This window comes from Danio rerio, chromosome 15 (genome assembly GCF_052040795.2).
Source record: "Danio rerio strain M-AB ecotype USA chromosome 15, GRCz13ab, whole genome shotgun sequence".
Classification (NCBI taxonomy): domain Eukaryota; kingdom Metazoa; phylum Chordata; class Actinopteri; order Cypriniformes; family Danionidae; genus Danio; species Danio rerio.
In genome coordinates, this window is record NC_141035.1 from 11240551 (window position 1) to 11259802 (window position 19252).

At 35.2% G+C, this 19252-nt stretch overlaps 1 protein-coding gene across 23 annotated transcripts in view; it reads right to left on the reverse strand.

Annotated features, from left to right (window-relative positions):
- The window catches only part of tenm4 (teneurin transmembrane protein 4), a 462218-nt gene that overhangs the window by 201603 nt on the left and 241363 nt on the right, over nucleotides 1–19252 (reverse strand). For all 23 annotated transcript variants that reach the window (XM_087282405.1, XM_087282404.1, XM_087282403.1 and 20 more), the window contains 2 exon segments: nucleotides 13363–13527; nucleotides 5228–5442 (listed from right to left, as the gene is read on the reverse strand). In XM_087282405.1, the coding sequence (XP_087138531.1) occupies nucleotides 5228–5442; nucleotides 13363–13527 (380 nt within the window).

Here is a 19252-nt window from a genome sequence, read left to right on the forward strand (position 1 = left end):
TCTCCCCTGACATCTGGCATCAACAAGGCATTTGCGCCCACAGAACTGCCACTCACTTGATATTTTCTGTTTTTCATACTCTGTAAAGCCTAGGGATGGTGGTGTGTGAAAATCCCAGTAGATCAGCAATTTCTGATATACTCAGACCAGCACCAACAACCATGCCATGTTCAAAGTCATTTAAATCACCTTTCTTCCACATTCTAATTTACGGTTTGAACTGCAGCAGATCATCATGACCAAGGCTGCGTCCGAAACCGCCAACTACTCAGTAGGTACTGCATTTGAATTTAAACGTACTACTCGACTGTTAGAAAAGTACGTTCTATACAGTATGAATGTGAAAAGTATGAATGGAATTCAGACGTACTACATCTGCCATCTTGTCATGGTCACGTGACCTACCTGCATCAGTTGCATCGCTTTACTTCCATTCATGAATTCGCTCGCGGGGCATCATGGGATAGTGCAGCATGCATGGGATGCGCACTCAGGAATCTCGCCGGAAGTAGTAAGTCATCCGGGTACTTCTCGCATACTGATTTTCGAATTCTATGAATTCGGACATACTGCTCGGCTCGCATACTGATTTTGGCATACTATATAGTATGGAAGTATGCGGTTTCGGACGCAGACCAAGTCTACATGCCTGAATTCATTGAGTCGCTGCCATGTGATTGGCTGATTTGAAATTTGCGCTAATGAGCAGTTGGACAGGTGCACTAAATAATTAAGTCACATTTAAATATGTGCATTTGTTGTACAGTATTTGTTAATACATTTTGAATAAAATGACTCTCACCGTTCGTTGATTGCTCTCTCTCTCTCTCTCTCTCTCTCTCTCTCTCTCTCTCTCTCTCTCTCTCTCTCTATATATATATATATATATATATATATATATATATATATATATATATATATATATATATATATATATAGCGAGTCTCAATTGCTTAGCAGGTTTCAATTGAAAGAGTCTATCAACCAAGTTCTTTGAGTAATTTCCAGTGACACAATACAACTGCACATATGAACCAAATCAATACAGGGAGGGAGAGAAGATCTGTGTTCAATACTGAAATTAAGTGTCTGCTTATGTCAAAGCCTTTGAGATGAATCTTTGAGACGATAAGATGCCACGAAATGAAATGAAATCTGGAGGGAATATGCTACTTCAATAACCTATTGGCAGATGAAAGGGTGGACAGATAAACTGAACCAGATAATTCATATCTTATTTAATTATTTAGGCTCAAAAGCTTTTGACGAAAATAATTTTTATGTAAGGCTGCTTGCTAAAGTGCGTCATTTGTTAAAAGACTTCCAATACCAGTTTAATAAGAACACACACACAAAACACAACCCCAGTAATTGATCTAGGGGTGTAAGTTTGTGCCGCAGAATCATCTCACTAATGGCAGAATGTTTGTGAAATATGTTTATAATATTTTTTGCAAACTTTAAAGACTCAGACTTAGATTGTGACCAGAAGTTCCTTCCAATATCTTTGTAATCATCTACAACCGAAACGATAAAATACAACATTTTCAGATAAAATGCTGAGCAAAAAAAATAAATAAATAAAATAAAATAAATATATATACATATATATATATATATATATATATATATATATATATATATATATATATATATATATATATATATATATATATATATATTTGCATTTAACAGTTAGCATTTCTGTTTTATTTGAAACAACAATTAATTTGGACCAGAAGCCTTCTGATATCATTGTAGTTTTGTTTACTTCTAAATAAGCTATTCAGTTCAATTATAAAATATATAAGCTGTCAAATTCACTGTTACAAATTTTTGAAACATGTTTATAATATTTTTGTGAGCTTTAAAGACTTTAAATCAATCAATCAATTCATATTTAAAATTTACAAGTTAGCACACTTAGCACACATACTCTTTTTAGTAGTTTAGTATTACTACTAAAGTAAAATAGTAGTAGGCTACTGATTTTTAGTGTAACAAAAGTAGCTTAGAATCTGACTAGAAGTGCCTGCCAATACTTTTGTAATCCTCTGACCAACATAAACAATCAGAAGATAACATTTTAAGATACAAAAAATAGCATTTAGCAGTTAGCATACCTATTCCATTTAATATAACTGGTATTTATTTGTTCCTAGAATAGGCTTCTGATGTCATTGTAATTCCTTTACTTCTAAATAAGCTATCCAATTCACTGTACAAAATTGTAAAACAGTTTTATAATATTTATGCCAGCTTTAAAGACTAAATCAAGCAATCAATGAATAATTGTTATTTACAAGTTAGCACACTCAGCACACATATTTAATTTAGTAGTAGTTTAGCATTACTAAAGTAAAATAGTAGTACTAATTTTTGCTACAATAAAAATAATTTACATTCTGATCAGAATTGCCTCCCAATACGTTTGTAATCATCTACCCTACAGATATTATTTTCAGGTACAATTCTGAGCAAAAATATAAAAGATTTATTTAGCAGTTAGCATACCTGTTCAATGTAATACAACAGGTATTTATTTGTACAAGAATAGTCATTGTAGTTTTGTTTACTTCTAAATAAGCTATCCATTTCAATGTCACACAATTGTGGAACATTTTTATATTTTGTGAGCTTTAAAGACTCTAAATCAATCAGTACGTAATTATTTACAAATTAGTATTTATTTAGCAGTAGTTTAGCATTACTATACTAAAGTAAAATAGTACTAACTTTTATTGCAATAAAAGTAGTTAGGATTTTGACCAGAAGTGCCTCCCAATACTTTTGTAATCATCTACACAACAAAAACGGTAAAATATTAAATTTTCAGATAAAAAATCTGAGCAAAATATTAAAAATTAGCATTTAGCAGTTAACATACCTGTACCATATACAACTGGTATATATTTGTGCCAGAATAGTTTTGTTTACTTCTAAATAAGCCATCAATTTCAATTTTACACAATTGTGAAACAAGTTTATAATAGTTTTAATAGCTTTAAAGATTTTAAATCAATCAATCAATGAATAATTAATATTTACAAGTTAGCACACTTAGCACACAGATTCGATTTAATAGCAGTTTAGCATGACTACTAAAGTAAAATAGTACTAACTTTTACTGTAATAAAAGTAGTTTAGATTCTGACCAGAAGTGCCTCCTATTTCTTTTGTAAGCAACTACCCAACATAAACAATAAAAGACAACATTTTCAGATCAAATTCAGAGCAAAAAAAGGCATATAGCATACCTATAACTGGTATTTATTTGTGACAGAATAGCTTTCTGATATCATTGTAATTCTGTTAACTTTTAAATAAGCTATTAAATTCAATGTTACAAATATAAAAATAACAATAATTAAACAAAATAGAAGCTACCTTACATACTCTGTTTAGCACCAGTGGTTTGGATTTAATCAAGAATAGCATAAACAATAGCAAGTTGTTGTTTTTTTTATATGTAAAACCTGATGATTAGCATACACTTTATTAACAACAAGTAACTTTGATTCTGGTCAGAACAACCTACAGAATCTGTGCAGAAAAACTATATATATTGACAATTAACACTTCGTAAATAGCAAATGATTGCAAAACTCTAAATTACTATACACTCTCAGAAATAAAGGTACGGGAGCTGTCTCTTGGGCAGTACCGATTCAAAAGGTACATATTTGTACCTGAAGGGTCCATAATGGTACCTCAAAAGTACGTTTTTAGGTACATTTGGGTACTAATATGCACCTTTTAGGTACCACTGTGGACTATTTGGGTACAAATATGTATCTTTTAAAAAGGTACTGCCCCAGTGACAGCTTCCGTACCTTTATTTCTGAGAGTGTAGGGCAGGGGTCACCAACCCTGTTCCTGGAGAGCATCTTCCTGCAGAATTCAGTCCCAACCCTGCTCAAACACACCTGAACCAATTAATAGTACCTAAAACAGCACTTGATAATTACAAACAGGTGTGCTTGGTCAGGGTTGCAACTAAAATGTGCAGGAAGGTAGCTCTCCAGGAACAGGGTTGGTGACCCCTGGTGTAGGGTATTCTCCTATAGGCATACTTTCTACTTGTAAATAACGTCTAGATCCAAGCAGCCTGACTTCAGCAAAATGCATCATTTGACATCACTTCACACATGGCCGCTAGTTCTGCTTCAACAAGATTAGCGTGGAGCTACCTTACAGCATGTGACACATAAAAAATGCATTTTTCATTACAGCCCAAAACGATTAATAACTCTACTAATACTATTTCAAACATGAGCTTTTTATAAATCTATAATGGTACTTTTTGTCAGCTGTTTTTAAAGGACAGCTAGCATTTACCATTTTACTTGTTTTAGTCATAACTGACACAATAACACAAATTGTTTTAAAATATTTCAACTGTAAGGTGCAACTAACTGGAATGCATTGAGATTGGAAGAGGAATAGTTCATGGCTGAAATTCTTAGCTCTGGCGGTGTTTGGAATGCAGCAATACGCTATTCAGCTAAGTGTGTTTGATCTGAATGAGAATGGTATTTGATATTTTTACGATTCCATCTAGTTTTCATTCAGTTTTAAAAATGCAATAATTATTGGATAGCATGCATGTTCCATACACAACATGGTTTTGATTCTATGCAAAAAAGTCCTTCTGATATATTACCAATGCTGTCTAGATTCTCATAAACTATACAATTCAGAATGTAGTAAGGTAATGAATTATGTAAACATGTCAACATGTTTGTGGCTGGAGTTTAACATGCTTGCTCCATGTACAACAAGTGGTTTTGATTCTACTCAGAACAGTCCCCCAATTTATTTACAATCATGTCTAAATCATAACATTAATTCCAGCAATAAATATATGTCTAACAAACAAGGTTTTAATTCTGGCTTGCATCTCCAAATCCTCATTCTTCTCCATACATTTTAAGCCAATAAATTTCATTAAATTAATTTAATTACTCTCAAAGTAAGAAATACCCACATTTTACATTAAATGGACAGACCATCCAAAATCTAAATGTCCTCGCCATTTACTAATACTCAAGTGATTTCAAACTTTTATGAATTTCTTTCTTCTGTTGAATGCAGAGAAAGATATTCCGAAAAATAGGAAAATCTTCCTTTGTGTTCAACAGATGAAAGAAACTCAGGTTTGGAACTTGTAGAGGATGAGTAAATGAAAATTTGTGTGACCTATCCCTTTAAACGAATAAAAACTGACCTGTGTGTGTGACGGTGGCAGTCCTCTCCTCCCGTAGATCCCCACCAAGGCATCTTTACTAAGGGACACATTGAATTTGAGGTACATGGGGTGATCAATAAAGACCTGCGACCTCCAAAAGATTCCAGGCGGGATCAGCTGAGCCACTTTGCGGCCCACGTCTATCTCGCCCATGTCTATGAAGCTGTCCTCCGGGAAGAAGCCATCTAGTTTACCTGAGGAAAATGAGATCTATCAGTCAGCTAGACACCTCATAAATCTACCATATGGTGCGAGGAGAGGGTCAGTGTAAAGGGTGAACGACACTCTTGCTGATTTTTCATCACATCAGGAAAAAAAATTGCCTCGCTGACCACTGACCATTGACCATAAAGAAGTTCCCATTGCAGGTACTACAATTCAATATTTGCTTTCATATGGCTAATTTCCCAAATAACCTCAAAGTTAACTAATAAAGCAAGACTCTTAAGCAGGTTGTTAAGAACTGCGAACCTGTCTTGTATTATAAGTATTCGGAAATGATTTGTTTAAATAATAGCATTATTTCTTAGTATGTGCACTGATTTAGATAGAAAATTCAAACACTTGATTAAAATTTTTGTTTAAATGTATGTTTGACATCTTTATTATTTTAAAGAGGAAATTGTGCAAATATTTGTTTTTTATCACTTGGAGCATCTAACAAAAAAATGCATGGATAGATTGGATGATTAAATTGAATTGGATTGGATTGGACAGAGGGATGGATTGATGATTGAATAGATGGATGGATGGAAGGATGGAAGGATGGATGGATTGGATGATTAAATTGAATGATTGGATGTATGAATGGATGGGTGGGTGGGTGGATGGATGGATGAATGGATGGATGGATGGGTTCGATGCACTGGATGATTGGATTGGGTGATTGGATTGAATGGATGGGATGGATGGATGGATGGATGGTTGGATGGATGGATTAAATTGGATTGAATTGATGACATTTTGTTGGATGGATTGGATGATTAGATTTGATTATTGGATTGGAGGATTGGAATGGATGGATGGATGAATGGATGGATGGATGGATTGGATTTGATGAATAAGATTGGATGGAATGGAATGAAGTTGATTGGATGGGTGGGATGGGATGGTATTGGATTGGATTGCATTGATTTGGATGAATGGATGGATGGGATGCATTGGATGTATTGGACTGGATGATTGGATTGGATGGATGAGGTGGGATGAAATGGGATGGGATAGGATGAAATGGAATGGAATGGGATTTATTGAATTGGATTGTATGAATGAATTGGATTAAATTCATTTAGATGGATGGATGGATGGATGGATGGATGGATGGATGGATGGATGGATGGATGGATGGATGGATGGATGGATAGGATAGGATAGGATAGGATAGGATAGGATAGGATAGGATAGGATGGGATGGGATGGGATGGAATGGAATTGAATGGAATTGAATGGAGTTTATTGGATGGGTGGGATGGGATGGTATTGGATTGCATTGATTTGGATGAATGGATGGATGGGATGCATTGGATGTATTGGACTGGATGATTGGATTAGATGGATGAGGTGGGATGAGATGGGATGGGATGGGATGGGATGGGATGGATTGAATTGGATTTTATAGATGGATTGGATTGAATTCATTTAGATGGACGGATGGATGGATGGACAGATAATATGTCAAATTAAATCCTGTATGGTGGCAGCACGGTGGCTCTGTGGTTAGCACTGTCACCTCACAGCAAGCAGGTCTATGGTTCGAGTGTCAGGTGGAACAGTAGGCATTTCTGTGAAGAATTTGCATGCTTTCCCAGTGTTGGCATGGGTTCACATCAAGTGCTCTGGTTTCTCCCACAGTACAAACAGATGCTATAGGTGAATTGGATAAACTAAAGTGGCCTTAGTGTATGAGTGTGTGTGTGTGAATGATGGAAGGGCTGGAAAGGCATCCGCTGCATAAAACATATGCCGAAATAGATAGTGGTTCGTTCGGCTGTGGCGACCTCTAGGACTAATGACTAAATAAATTAATGAATGAAGTACTGTATGCACACATCTCTCTCTAAATACATGCATTATATAATTATGAATAACCCGGTATGTATATCTACTAACACTGACATTTATAGTTCAGTGTAGGAAGATTTTATTTATACATTTTAGAAAATTACCTGTAAAAATATGTATTGCAATTGAAATCTCAAGACCCAAATGGATGAAGTATGAAAATATAAGCAAGTTTTCTTTTCATTAGATTGAAAAATCACTTGATGAACAGCCAAAAAACCCAACATCACTCACATCAATATGTTTATGTTTCAAAAAAAATATGATAAACGTATTTGTTTAATTATTTGGAATCCTCAGTTAATTACTCTTCAGAATAGTTTGGAGGCAGTTTCTCCCTAGTGTCCTGGTAGAAAACGCACTCTGCACCTAATGTGGATGTACCTCCTCATTGGACCCAGAGGAGACGGCAACATCTGCTTGCTCAGGTGGACTGGCCAATTTCCACAGTGATGGCGACAAAAGCAGACATCCTTGCAAAGAGAGCCCAAAGGACTCTCTGAGTGTGTTCGCGATGGGTTACATGCGCTACAGCAGATGGCAGTCTCCTCAAAAGTCAATTATTTGCGATATGTTATTTGTGGATAAACAGGACATGGTTTTCCGCCTTACAATTTATCGCCTCCATACCACGCATTACCACACCAGTCGCAACAACGTGCCTTGAGTTATGCTGCATTTTTTCATTGGCTAAACTTGTGAAACTATGAATTTTAAAAACATAACCTTCTATTACTATAATTAATGGATTGGATTGGATTATATTGGATTGGATTGGATTGGATTGGTATTGGGGTTGGATTGGGATGGGATGGGATTTAATTAGATTTGAATGAGTATGGATTTAATTTTGATGGACTGGATTAGGGTGGATTTAGATTGAATGGATTTGGATTGGACTGAATTGGGATTTGATTGGCATGGGATGGGGTGGATTATATTGGATTGGGATGTATTGGATTAAACATTTTGATTAGATAGATTTTGATTGGATTGATGGATGAATTTGATTGGGAGAGACGAATGGATGAATAGGTTGGATGGATGGATGGATGGATGGATGGATGGATGGATTGGTTTTGCATTTGGATTTGGATGGATGTAAGGATGGACTGGTTTAGGGATGGGTTGGATTAGGAAGGATTTGGATTGAATGGACTTGGATTGAAAGGATTTGGATTGGATGGAATTGGACTGGATGGAATTTGATTGGATTGGATGGATGGATGGATTGGATTGGATTGGGATAGGATGTGATTTGATTGGATTGGATAGGGATGCGATGGGGATGGATAGAATTGGATGGACTGGACTGGAATGAATTTGGATTGAATGGATTTGGATTGGAAGGATTTAGATTGGATGGATGATTTGGGGTGGATGAATGGACAGATTGCATTGCATTGGATTGAGAAGGACAAAAAGATGGATGGAAGGATGGATGAATGGATTGGTTTTGGATTTGGATGGATGGATTGGTTTTGAATTGAGATTGGGATGGATAAATGGATGAAAGGATTCGTTTTGGATTTTGATGGATGGATGAATGGATCCATGGATGGATGAATGGATGAATGGATGAATGGATGGATGGATGGATGGATGGACGGATGGATGGATGGTTGGATGGTTGGATTGGTTTTGCATTTGGATTTGGATGGATGGATGGATGGATGGACTGGTTTTGGGATGGGTTGGATTAGGAAGGATTTGAATTGAATGAACTTGGATAGAAAGGATTTGGATTGGATGAAATTGGATTGGATGGGTGGATGGATGGATTGTATTGGATGGACTGGATTGGAATGGATTTGGATTGGATGGATGGATTGAGATGGATGAATGGACAGATTGCATTGCATTGGATTGGGAAGAACAAATGGATGGATGGATGGATGGATGGATGGATGGATGGATGGACGGATGGATGGATGGATGGATGGACGGATGGATGGATGGATGGATGGATGGATGGATCGATGGATGGATTGGTTTTGGATTTGGATGGATTGGTTTTGAATTTAGATTGGGATGGATTAATGGACGAATGGATTTGTTTTGGATTTGGATGGATGGATGGATGGATGGATGGATGGATGGATGAATTGGATGGATTGGATGGATGAATGTATGGGCTGGATAAGATGGGATGGGATGGTATAGGATTGGATGAACGAACTGATGGAATGGAATGGATGGACTAGCCTGATAATATAAATATGTTTAATAACATTCAAGTTTTGGTATTAAATAAATTCACAAATATGACTGATATTGAACAAATAAAAGGGAAATATATTAGTATAACACTATCAGTGTTAATGTCATTAATCATATTCATTTTAATAGGGTGGGTATCACATCAATCCAAATAAAAATACAAAAATAACCAAGGATTGACAGACAAATTAATCAAGATATTAACTAATACACATACAATTTAAATATAATAATAATAATAATAATAATAATAATAATAATAATAATAATAATAATAATAATAATAATAATAATAACAACAACAATTTAAATATAATAATAATAATAATAATAATAATAATAATAATAATAATAATAATAATAATAATTATTATTATTATTATTATTATTATTATTATTATTATTATTCATTCATTTTCTTTTCGGCTAAGTCCCTTTATAAATCTGGGGTTGTCACAGCGGAATGGACCGCCAACTTATCCAGCATGTTTTACGCAGCGGATGCCCTTCCAGCTGCAACCCATCACTGGGAAACAACCATTCACACTCATACACTACGGATAATTTAACCTACACAATTCACCTGTACTGCATGTTTTTGGACTGTGGGGAAAACCGGAGCACCCGGAGAAAACCCACGAGGAATGCAGGGAGAACATGCAAACTCCACACAGAAATGCCAATTGACTCAGCCAAGGCTCGAACCAGCGATCTTCTTGCTGTGAGGTGACAGCGCTACCTACTGCACCACTGCGTCGCCATAATAGTAATAACCAAAAATAAAAAAATAAATAAATAAATGAAAGAACAAATGAACATGTTTGCGGGATCTATTAATAATGGATGGCACATTTTGCTATTGTTTTTGCTGTTGTTGATTATGAGATGAAATCACATTCCCCCACAGATGGCCAATCCTCATGCCTGCAGAGTGAATTAGTACCGTCATCCTCCCCTGCAAATCAGAACCAACCAGATGCAGAGTCTGCGAATGCATGAATGCACTTTCCAGATAACATGTTTATGGGTAATTGAACTGATGACTAGAAGCCGTAACATTTAGCTGGTCAGAAATCCTCTCCGGTACAGTGTTTATTTAAGTTAATGCCAGGGATGTGCCGCGCAGTGACACCAGATTGATTCGCTGTGTTCCTGATGACAATGTTACTCTGACAGTCCGAATTAAAAAGCCCGACCTATCGATTTCCCCTCAGCCGCAGATGTCACTCAAGCGGAGACTCTGTGTTTGTGGTTTCGCTCGCTCCTACTCTGCCAGCCGCTAAATGAAAAAAGACGTCTCGCCGACTCATCTATATGGTAATGGTCTGATCTCCCACCTTTTGTCCGAAGCCTGTGGCAAATCAAATGGCTAAATACGGCTTGTGTGTGCGTGTGTATATGCTGAGAAGTGAACTTTTGCTACTGTACAAACTTCCGTCTCCATGGCCAGGGGGGGTTGTGTCTGCTTTCTTCCGCTGCCAGGAAAACTCTCGTCCAGTCTTGGAGATGAAAGGAAAGCATGGCTTTTTGGATGGGGCAACTTCTAATCTGCCTTGAGCCCCTGGATACTCAATCCCTAAAGCTGTGCCATTCCTTCTTCCAGGAGCAAATAATACCCTTCCTATTTTCCCGGCAACTCTGGGTGGATTGTAATGCAGATCTCATGGCAAGCGACTGAGACTGGTCACAGCGTGGAGCTGGCTGACAAATAATCCTGGATCTTGAGGTCTTTGAAAATCAAAAATAAGACGTTATAATACTGGCCGGCGCAGAGCAAAATTAGCAGGAGATGAGTTCATGCAAATCTGGCAGGAAATTTGCTTGAAATGTTGGAATGTGTTGTCGGATATGAGATGACTGAAGGGCATGAGTTCAAACGCTTGGCCAAAAAAAAAAAAAGAAAGAATAAGGGGTCTAAGGTTAATCAAGGCTGGAGGAAATAAATAAATAAATAAATCCGACTAAACTTCTTGAGCTGCTGCCTTTCACATCAAGGCTGCTATTTACTCTTTTTGACAAATCCCAAAAGAATTCAACACAGAGTCAACATGGGATTGCATATTCATGAAGCGAAATATGTAAACAAGAAAATGTAGAGAAGAACTCGGTTTCATCCACTGGGAATTGCTTGAACGTGTAGTAGGAAGTCTGTTCGCACAAAGGATTATAACTGCAATGATGACAATAGTTTTAATAATCATTCTATCAGGATAAAAGAGTCCACACAGCAGCTAGTGAAATCTAGCTTATGTACTTTCAGCTGATAGAAACTATAATAATAATTTTAAAAAACATTGAGAGCCATTCTGAATCCATCCTGGTTTAATGAGCTTGAATGTGACAATAAATATTGATAGCACAAAAATTATTAAACTGTACAGATTGTTATTATGTAAATGCAAATATAGTTAATGATATAGTTATTGTTGATGTAGACGATCATTAAACAGTTTGGAAAGTAGACCGATTTAAAAACAGGAACTTATTTTCTGGGGACTAAATGAGCTCTTATTTAAATAGAGTATTTAACTCCACTTTTACTTTCAGTCAATTAGCTGTGTAATTGCTCATTTGACATAGTAAAGAATGAACAAACACAAAAATGAATAAAAGTGATTAGGGCCTTTTTTAACAGTTCTTATAACTAGAAGTACATGCTTGGTGTTGCTTTTGGCTGGCTTATATGTAGGTCACTTTAAAGTTCCTAGTGACATTGACAAATTCAACTAAGAAAACGGTCCAATGAAAAGAGATATCTGGGAAGAGGGTTGGGTGGTTAGTTTCTAAGTTCCTGTAACTATCTGAAGTGGAAAGCCCTATTGACTGATCTATGAATCTAAAATGAGATGGCCTGTTCCTATAACTGCCCAGTGTGGACGTCCCTACACTGTTTATGCTGATGTTGCCCCAAAGAAACACACACAAAAATGATGTTCATCTTTAGAACGCAAATTCATATAATTTTGAGATTATGTTTACTTTAAAATGTTTGTAAAACAAAATAATAAAATAAAATAAAATAATAATAATAATAATTAAAATAAAATAAAAAGTAAAATAGAACACAAAATAAAATAAAACAATAAAATAAAACAAAATAATAATAAAATAAAATGAAAAAATTAATAACACAAAATAAATAAAAATGAATAAATAAACAAATAAATAAAATATTATTATAAAATAAAAAATTAAATTACAGAAAAATATATATAACAAAATAAAATAAGATAAAATAAAATAAAACAAAATAATAAAATAAAATAGAAAAAAATAACACAAAATAAAAATAAAGTTAAATTAAATAAAATCATTATTATTATTATTATTATTATTATTATTATTATTTTTTTTTTTTATGAGCAACAGTTTTTATTTTGGAATTGTATTCACCAATGAACATTGATCAGTAAATATGAACAAAAGCTCAAACATGCCTGCTTGACACAAGAATGAACCTCAATGGTTCTCATATTCAAGCACACATGCTAAAGCTTTAGTGACCACATTTAAACTATGCAAAATTTGCTAATGGATCATTGTTTAATGTGAAAAAAATATATATATTTTTTTCTAATAATTATTCTTATTTTATTGTATCTGTCTTTTTATTAACATATTGAAGCAATTTGGAAACTGCTTAGATAAAAAAAAAGAATTATAACAAATACAAGTCTATATACTGTATCATATACATATTCTTTTGGAGTTGAAACAACATAAAGCACAGGTGTCAAATAAAACTCTTGAAGGGCTGCAGCAACATATTCACAGTTCTTTCATAATGAAACATTTGTAAAGTACTGAACTAAAACCATAAGCATTGAACATACCATCGTCTCTGCTTCCTCGATCTGGAAACTCTAGACCTGTGTTACCCAGAGGTGGCAGCCCCAGATCTGTGGGCAGATGTAGGCCACTGGTGTTGTCCTCCGTCAGCTGATATATCTGCCTCTGCACCGGCTGCAAATGCCAGTTGAGTCCAAAGAGGTGCATGGCTGCAGAGAAAAGAATAGCGGCAGATGGTAAATTTATGTGTGCTGGAGCAGTGATTACTGAGCTTGTGCCTTGGTGTACATTATTGTAATTAAATTAGATTCACAAAGGAATACTATAGACACTGCGTCAGAAAATTAACATCCTGAAGGCTGCAGGGTAATTAAACCGACGCCGTATGAAAACAAATGTCTTTGATTTGATTAATCTTTGGCAGTTTAGGATCACAGATAGAATCAAAGCAGATTTTCATTTGGAAATTTGGAGATTTTAAAAATAATTCAATAGTTATGAATGATATTATTTTTACTTTAATGTTTATAAAATATTTGATGATTAATTTTGCATTTATTTAATTTTAATAAGTCTATATAATATTTGTACAATTTAAATTTTACTATTTTTCAAATATTTCACATGTGGTTTTAACAGAGCAAAAATAATTAAACAGTATTTCCTGTTGCATATTTTCTTCTGTAGAAAGAAGTATTTCTTTAATAAAAGCAATTTTATATATATTTTAATGGTCATTCTTATTAGTCCCCTTAATATTTTGTTAACCACAGATGTTCAATAACTTGCCTTACTACTTAACTTGCATACAATGTAAAAAAAACATTTCTACTTTAAAAATATATATAAAATACTTTTTTGTTTTTTGTTGGTTTGGCAAAAATTAGTAAAAAAAAAATGGCTGTGCAACTATATTTAACATGTTTACTTAACCCAAATCAAGTTAAAAAGGTTTGTTTGTGAGCAAGACTTTACAAGTTCACCCAAACAAGCTCCTACCAACTTCGCTTACACACGACAAAATTTCTAAATGAACCAAAAGAGCTAAAACAAGTCACGTATGAGTTTGAGTTAGTTCTCCTTACTTTGATCAGAGTTTCATGCTTTATTTTGCAGAGTCCCGCTTAGCTGTCATGCGTCCTTATTTTAATTTATGGCGATTGGAAATAAGACATTATAAGCAGAAAGCTACACTTTAATTTTGAATGGTGATACCCAGACATCATCACCAAATATAAATCAGAGGTAAGACTCTCTCATACAGAACATTTGGTTAGATTGCAGTTCCAGTAAATGTTATTATCTCGTTATTAGCTCCGCATGCTTTCATTTTCATATTTAACATGAAATGCACATTTACTGGAAGGAATGACATCCAGCCCTACTTATAATTCCTTCTTCATATAGCCATATATGCCTATTATATATCCATAATACACTGTGATATAGCCAGGCTCGGCTTGTTTTGCTTTCTCACTACAATCGATCTGCTCCAGAGTTTGCTTCAATCGAGCTGAGATCACCTCATTCAGGAGATCTCGAATGATTGATTTGGCACGGATCCGACAGTGATTGCGGGTTTCACATATGCCAAACGAATTGAGCTCCTCAAGACAGGTTCCGAAATAAAAGTCTAGGTGTGAAAGCATCCTTTATCTCAGACCTCCTCACTTGGAAAAAAAAAAAATAAAGGTTGAATTATTTATAAACCTAGCAACAAAACCCTGACAAAAATAATAGTAACACCAATAATAACATCATTGTCATTATTATTAACAACAAAAACAAAAGGTAACATTTTATTTTGATAGTCCACTTGAGTATTAGTAGACTATCTGTTTAATATCTGCTGATACTGCTGCTAAACAGACATTTTACTGACAATAAGAATCTTTGTACATGTCAACTTACACTAACCCTAACCCCAAACTACTCCAATAATACTAACGTAATTTGAAATTAATACTGATTTGTACAAAAAACATCAAGAAAAAACAAAAGGAAATAAAGACTGTTTATTTTTTATTTTATTTTAAAAATAATTTTTTTTTTGCTGTACTGGCTTACTTTTTTTTTACAATGAAATATAAATATTTTCCATATGCTTTTTAAAATATTATGTACTGTCATGACAGCTAAAAATATATATATATATATTTTGTAATCATTTGTTTCCTTCAACTATCATTGATAACTGAGCACCAATAATATTGTGGTAGTGTGAAAACAATAAACAAGAACTGCAGAAAAGAAAAACAGCAGCAACAGCCACCTTGGGAAAGAAAAAAAAAAAAAGTTCAGCCAACAGAAAGAATATCCGGAGCCCAAAGGGCAACTTTTCTTTTCATGCCCATTAGCTTACTAATACCCCCCATGGCTAAAGAGACAAGGAAATGATCAAGTCAGCAAGAACACAACAAGAGTTACGGGTGAATGCATTAGCAGTACCAGAAGACGTGGCGATATTTCACAAGGTCAACAAAAGAAGCAACCGTTGCGATGAACTCTGATGGCGCAGTGAACAGGGAAGGAGGGGCAAGGCATGATGGATCACCAGGATGAGAATGGTCAGGACCAGCTTAGCCAGGCAAAACCTTGTCCTGGAAGTCTTCGGTCAGCAAATAAAATGCCAACAAAAGGCTTTGGAGCTCTTTCTTACTTCATTTGAATGGAAGTTTAAAGCATAGGGTGTAAATAACCAAGCAATTCAATTAAGAGCGTAAGGCTGGAACATGGGATGCATACTAATTCATGCTAAAAGTTTCTACTTCGGGGCAATGGGAAAGTACAGATTTAAGAGTAAGCATTAAGACGGTATAGTTTAATGATATTTATTAATTCATTTATTTATTGTTTGTACCTGGTGTTATCTAATCTGGTTGTTGTGTTACATACTTTTGAAGCACCACATGTCAGAATGACTTGCTGCAAGAGAATTAAGAAAGTTTTACGCTAAGCTAATGTTATTGTAATAATATTAGTGTTAATATCAAAAGTAAATAAAAACCAGTAACACTTTAGTTTAAAGCAGTGATTCACTAAGATACCATATTTTAAACTTTAGTTGATGTGTAATGTAGCTGTGTGAACTTAAACAACATCTCTGAATGTAATACGCTTAAAGCTCAATGCAAACGAAGACATTAAATAGACAAGGCTTTTACAGAGTTAGCTTAGCAAAGCCTATAGCAAGCAAAGTTTGTGGACTACAAAAAAAAAAAAAAAAAAAAAAAAAACTTCTGGGTTAGTGAGATCACAAATGCTTCAGGTTTTACCACATGCATACACTACACTCAGCAAAGGGGCTTGGCCAGAGGTGCTGTAATGTAGCAGAGAAAGTGCAAATGGTGTCTAAACACTGCTATTTCCACAGAGCTTGTTCTGTTTCTGTATTTGGGTTCCCAAAGAACACGATACAAAGAGAGAAGTGCTTACAAATTAACTTTAAAAATGTTCCAAAAAAATGTTTTTTAAAATATATAGCTAATATTTGACAAAGGACAGTTTCCAGAATCTCTCGCAGTTCAGTGCTGGATTTGGCTAAAAAGAAAGGAACCTCAAAGAAGGAACTGATCAAAACATAATAGACGAAGCTGTGGGTTGTAAGCCACAACCTGTAAGTGTTTTGTAGCGTACAGTCCACAGATAAAATTTCTTATTGATTTTATCACGGTCCGACAGAACGGTTTTACGACTCCTGGCTCCAAGAAGTCTGGATTTTCGTGACAGCTTAAGTTGTTCAGGGGGCCTGGAGAGATAAGCAGGAAAACTTCAAAGACATTCCTGCCCAAATACACTCACACACACACACACCCCCACGAGGCTGTTCCGACAGAAAGAAAATGAACTTATCAAATCCAGAACCAGCACAAAACCAATGTGTTATGTTTTGTAAACTTTGTATCTCATTTATGACTTTTCTTACCTGTGTAACCTCTCTTATAACCTGTATGCATGTTCCATTTAGGCCTTTGTAAAGCATAAATATTGTAAGGATATGAAAAATTATGTTGATGTACTTTTAACCCCCTATGTTTGGTACCGATGGGTTTCTGCTGACATTTTACAACACATGATGCATAGTGCAAGACCATAACTCGCATTACTTTATTCTTTAAAGCCCTGTATTAAATGCCTGTCCGCATGCTTTAGGCGGACACTCAAGTTTGCATACGAGCAGCCCCGAGACAAAGGAAGGTTCGCGCGCAAACTTTCCCCTTAAATCATTGGTCAGAATGCTGTACGGGTTGTCACGTGACCCGCAGGTATAAGCACACTTCCCCCCAAACATCTGGGCAGAAAGAGAACGTCCTAAAAAGGAACATCCTTGACGGTGGCCCTCGGGCCACACGTGGCTTTCTAAGCCGCATGGACTTTTTCCCGCCACGCTTTCTTTATTTTCCGGCAAAGTAAATTCAGTTTAAAGTTTGCGATCGTGTTCGTCCGAACTGCATTACAAACTCCACGCATCAAAGGACATCAAGAGTAGTTTTCATCACGACGGAAGAGAAACGCATAAAAGAGACCTCCAGACATGAAAGACCAGGTGATTTTAGTCATGCGATTAAGCTGTGCCCCTTTTATCAAAAAAGGTGTGTTTTATAACCTTGGTGGTCCGTAATGGTGCGTGTGGAACTGAAAGTTTTGTCACTCTTTAATCTGAAATCTATATTTTCTAGCTTTACTATTTCTCTTTGCTGTTACACGTTCTATAGACCCGATATCTCCACGTGGTTTACCTTTGTTTTGTGTTTAATGTATGTTTGTGCGTTTGTTTGTTCGTTACGTCTGACTAGTCAATAAATTCCATGTATAATCAAATGAATTGTATTGTTTGCCTCACGAGAAAATGTCACTGAAATACAGATTCCCCTGCCTAGCTATTATAAGTTGTTTAAAACTTTTGAATGATTAATCTACTTCACAAGAAGTAGCAATTAAATTCCCTTTTTCTAAATGAATAGATTACCGTGTCCGCTCGGGAGAGCGGCGGCTCTGCTTGTGTTCATTTGGTCAAATTAACAATAAATTGATCCGGAATATTAATGGTTAATAATAATTCGTTATTGTTGATAATTAATATTCATAATCTGGGAATCCGCTCGGTCGCGCGAGCATGATCATATAGCTACAATCATATGTTTGCTTGACCAAACTGACTGAAGCTTAGGCCGGAATATTAATAATTAAGAATAAACCGTTATTGTTGATTATTAATATTCATAAAATGAGCTAATTTCATGTTACAGTTTCATTTGTTGAAATTGATCTATTACATGCATATTGTCTAGCGTTAATGGTATGTTGTAGCAAGGATTTAAACAAGGATGTAAACAATGGGAAATGCTGTTTGGCACCGCTAACAAATTTAGCTTTATATTTATCAATTAAATGATTGTAAACACCCACAAACTTCACTCTATGTCTCTCTATGCAGCCATAAATGTTTCATATTACTTACACATACTTATAACTCCAATATATATGAAAAGCACTTTTCAGGAAGAATAGGCATGATATTCAGCTGTGTCCTCTTCATATTATGTCTAATTCAGGCTCAAGCTGATAAGGGTAACAGCTACCCTGACTGACAGTATTAGAGGCAGTATTAGAGGCATGACACTTTTCCTGGTGATGTGGAGCCGATCAACAAATCACAGCTAATTATGTTAGCCTCAGAGCTTCTTGAAAGAACTAAGAAATATAACAGCCGTTTTCATGAAGTTGAGTAGCTGAATATAATCAAAGTAAGATATATGAAAAAAAGGATTTTTGAGCATGAGCACACATTGCTTTACATATTATAAACACAACCAAGCCTTAAAAAATACACTCTGGACCCTTTAAGTAATAATTCTCACTTATTGACAACTTGTTTATTACCTGCCTAGTATTAAAACATTAACTGTTAATTTATTACTTACAAAGTATGAT